The following is a 4,041-nucleotide window of genomic DNA, read 5'->3' as shown; positions in this document are numbered from 1 at the left end:
ATCGCAGCCCACTTAAAGATGGCTGGCCAAAGATAAGGGGACCCACACACAAAAGATAAGATAAGATAACTAACTTATCTCAAAGGGAGGTCACTCCATACTACTATAAATACACTGGAGCACCCAGGTATAACTCATACTCTGATTCTACACAAAATACCTACTCAAAGCCCATGCTAACTTAAGCATCGAAGTCTCTTGCAGGTACCACCACCCTCCGGTGATCAAGGATCAGCGGCACCAGCTCCAACAAGTCGGACACGGCAGCTCCGGCCACAACAACAAATCTCATCCGAGATCGACCTACAGTTTCAGGTAACCCTCAGAACATTATTGCCATTGCCGGAGAACCTGGAAGTCATCCCCTCATCATGGCGGACAACCTTGACAACGATCACAACTCCGGTTTGGAAGAAAGAACCCCGCTTAAAAATACGGATGCCACATCAAAGGATGTGCCTCAAACCAAGGGAGACAAGCAATCTCCAAACACCAAAATCTTAGATGCCCTCCGTGAGCAGCAGGATCGCCTTAAACAGCTCGAGCAGGAGGCCGCACATCAGCGGGAGGCCGAGAGAGACCTCCGAAGAGAAGCGAGACATCGCCAAGAGCTAGAGGACAAGCTCAAAGCTCGAGGCCGATCTCAAAACCAAAACTACTCATTCCAACAATGAAGATAACTTTCGCAAGGATCAAGATCCATTCACTAAAGAGATCATGAAAACTAAAGTCCCAAAGGACTTCAAAGCTCCTGACATGACCCCATACGATGGTACGACTGATCCAAGCCACCATTTCAGTAATTTTAGAAGCAGGATGTATCTCACAGACGCTTCAGATGCAATTCGATGCAAAGCCTTCTCGACTACCCTGACAAAAACATCAATAAAGTGGTTCGACAGTTTGCCTCCAAGATCAATCGCAAGTTTTGACGAACTAGCAAAAAAATTTCTCGCCAGGTTCTCCATCCAAAAGGACAAGACCAGACACGCTCTAAGCTTACTGGGAGTTAAACAAGGAGATCGAGAAAGCCTTCGCAGCTACATGGAAAGATTCAATAAAGCATGTCTCGACATACAAAGTCTCCCAACAGAAGTGGCCATCATGGGGCTCATCAACGGCCTGAGAGATGGACCTTTTAGCCACTCAATATCCAAAAAACATCCAACATCTCTGAACGAGATACAAGAACAGGCAAAAAAGTATATCAATATAGAGAAAAATTCTCGATTAGGAGAAACCTCAAAATTTGGATTCTCCTACCCACCTTGAGATAAGGATAAAGAATCCAGGAAAAAGGAAGATCAGCCTGCTAAGAAACCTCGAAAATACCACAATTACACTCCGCTCAGAGTGTCCCTTATGGATGTATACAGAGAGATATGCAACACTGAAAAGATCCCGCCCCCTCGTCCGATTAAACATAAAAAAGGAGGAGGAAATCGGACAGAGTATTGTGAATATCACTGAATTTATGGACATTCCACCAACGACTGCTTCGATCTAAAGAATGTCATTGAAAAAGTGGCGCGAGAAGGCGACTAGATCAGTTCCTAGCCAATAAAGCAGATGAGCCAAGAAAAAGAAGAAGGGATGACGAGGTCGGACGAGCTGAACGTCCCAATCGCACCCCGGAAAGGCATGTCCACATAATCAATGGAGGATTCGCAGGAGGAGAGATCTCTAAGTCATCACGCAAAACACACCTTAAAGAGGTGTATCATGTTGGAGGAGAAGACAGGTTGATCGACCTCCCCAACATCACCTTCACTCAGGAAGACGCTGCGGGCATCATCCCAGGGCATGATGACCCCATGGTCATTACCATAATACTTGCCAATGCTAACCTCCACCGAACATTAATCGACCAGGGAAGCTCCGCGGACATCTTATTCAAATCCGCCTTTGACAAGCTCGGACTGCAAGATAAAGAGCTCAGAGCGTATCCGAAAAGCTTGTTCGGACTCGGAGACACCCCGATTCAACCACTAGAATACATCTCCCTGCATACAACCTTTGGAAAAGGAACTCGGTCCAGGACGTTGAGCATAGACTATATTGTAGTCGATGTGAGCTTGGCCTACAACACATTGATAGGTCAGACTACGTTAAACCAGCTCGCCGCTGTGGTCTCCACCCCACATCTATGCATGAAGTTTCCCACTCCGGAAGGGATCGCTACCATAAAGGGAGACCAAAAACTCGCACGACGCTGTTACAACGAAAGTCTGAATCTTAAAGGAGACCCTAGAGGAAAGGAAACCAATACTATAGAACTCGGGGGAATTCGAGCTTGCAAAGAATTCCGCCCTTAGCCAGAAGGTAAGACTCAAGAAGTTCAAATTGGAGATAATCCAAATAAAACAACAAAGATATGAGCAAATCTGAGAGAAGACTTAAAGGAATTGCTAATAAAGCTCCTAAGAGATAATTTCGACCTTTTTGCATGGAAGGCCGCCGACATGCCTGGTATTGATCCCGGACTAATATGCCACAAGTTAGCCGTATACCCAGGGTCTCGACCAGTACAACAAAAACGTAGGAAACTCGGCCCAAAAAGGTCGCAAGCTGTAGAGGAACAGGTACAGGCTTTGCTGGAGGCATGGTTCATAAGGGAGGTAAAATACCCACTATGGCTAGCCAATGTGGTGCTGGTCAAAAAGTCAAACAGAAAGTGGCGAATGTGCACCGATTACACTGACCTCAACAAAGCCTGCCCAAAAGATCTCTACCCACTCCCGAACATCGACACACTAGTCGACGCTTCGTCAGGCTATCAATACCTCTCCTTTATGGACACTTACTCGGGATACAACCAGATCCCAATGTATCAACCCGACCAAGAGAAGACATCATTCTTAACCCCAAAAGTAAACTATTGCTATATAGTTATGCCCTTCGGACTCAAGAACGCAGGGCTACCTACCAAAGACTAATGAACAAAGTCTTCACTGATCACATTGGAAATCTAATGGAGGTTTATGTAGACGACATGCTGGTAAAAAAATACAAAGTGAGGAATCATTGTTTCCCGACCTCACTAAAGTGTTCGACGCCATAAGAAAATATGGCATGCGACTTAACCCCGCAAAGTGTACCTTTGCGGTAGAAGCTGACAAATTCCTGGGCTTCATGCTCACCCAAAGAGGAATCGAAGCAAACCCAGATAAGTGCCAGGCCATACTTCACATGAAAAGTCCGACCTACGTAAAAGAGGTCCAACACCTTAATGGAAGACTAGCGACTCTGTCTAGGTTCCTAGATGGATCAGCCTTAAGGTCTCTCCCCTTCTATGCAACATTAAGGAAGGGAAAGAGGTTCGAGTGGACCCCAGAATGTGAGCAAGCCTTCCAAGATTTCAAGAAATTTCTGGGGCAACCAACTGTTCTTACTCGACCTCGGGAAGGTGAAGAGCTCATACTATACCTCGCCATAGGGAGTCGGACAATAGCCTCAGTGCTGGTCAGAGAGGACGAAAGTGGACAACAACCCATCTATTTCATCAGTAAGGCTTTACAAGGGGCTAAATTAAACTATCAAAAGATAGAAAAGTTCGCCTACGCCCTCATACTCACTTTTCGACGACTCCGACCATACTTTCAAGCCCACACTATCAGAGTACAGACCAACCAACCCAAAAAGGAGATCTTGCAAAAAACAGACTTAGCGAGAAGAATCCTGCAATGGGCTGTCGAGTTATCCGAATTCGATATCAAGTATGAAGCTCGGGCAGCTATCAAATCCCAGTACCTGGCCGACTTCATCGCAGAGTATACTGACACCCCGGGCACCCCACAAAGTAGAGCCTTTATGTAGATGGGTCCTCAAACAAAACCGGGAGTGGCGCAGGCGTCATTTTAAAAAGCGATTAGGGAACCAAAATCGAGCTCTCCTTAAAATTTGAGTTTCCTGCCTCGAATAATCAAGATGAATATGAAGCACTACTACCTGGTTTGAGGCTAGCTAGGGAAGTGGGAGCTCAAAGAGTGACCATTTTTAGCGACTCCCAAGTAGTCACTTCACAAATAGAAGGGAGCTATC

General features: G+C 45.9%; 1 protein-coding gene across 1 annotated transcript; it reads left to right on the top strand.

Moving 5' to 3' along the window:
• Window positions 1-756: 756 nt before the first annotated feature.
• On the top strand, window positions 757-2,315 carry LOC148554951 (uncharacterized). Its single transcript, XM_088490562.1, has 2 exons — window positions 757-1,202; window positions 1,526-2,315. The coding sequence occupies exons 1-2, from the start codon at window positions 757-759 to the stop codon at window positions 2,313-2,315; spliced, it is 1,236 nt and encodes a 411-aa protein (XP_088346688.1).
• Window positions 2,316-4,041: the final 1,726 nt, after the last annotated feature.

This window comes from Arachis ipaensis, chromosome B6 (genome assembly GCF_059453495.1).
Source record: "Arachis ipaensis isolate K30076 ecotype BB chromosome B6, ASM5945349v1, whole genome shotgun sequence".
In the NCBI taxonomy this organism is placed as follows: domain Eukaryota; kingdom Viridiplantae; phylum Streptophyta; class Magnoliopsida; order Fabales; family Fabaceae; genus Arachis; species Arachis ipaensis.
This window is presented reverse-complemented; position numbering and strand designations above follow the sequence as displayed.

What these genes read in the sequence shown, in the direction of transcription:
- LOC148554951 (XM_088490562.1), top strand. Translation starts at nt 757, where the DNA reads ATGACCCCATACGATGGTACGACTGATCCAAGCCACCATTTCAGTAAT. An exon ending in ATACAAGAACAGGCAAAAAA is followed by an intron (nt 1,203 to 1,525) that starts GTATATCAATAT and finishes TCATTGAAAAAG; the next exon opens with TGGCGCGAGAAGGCGACTAG.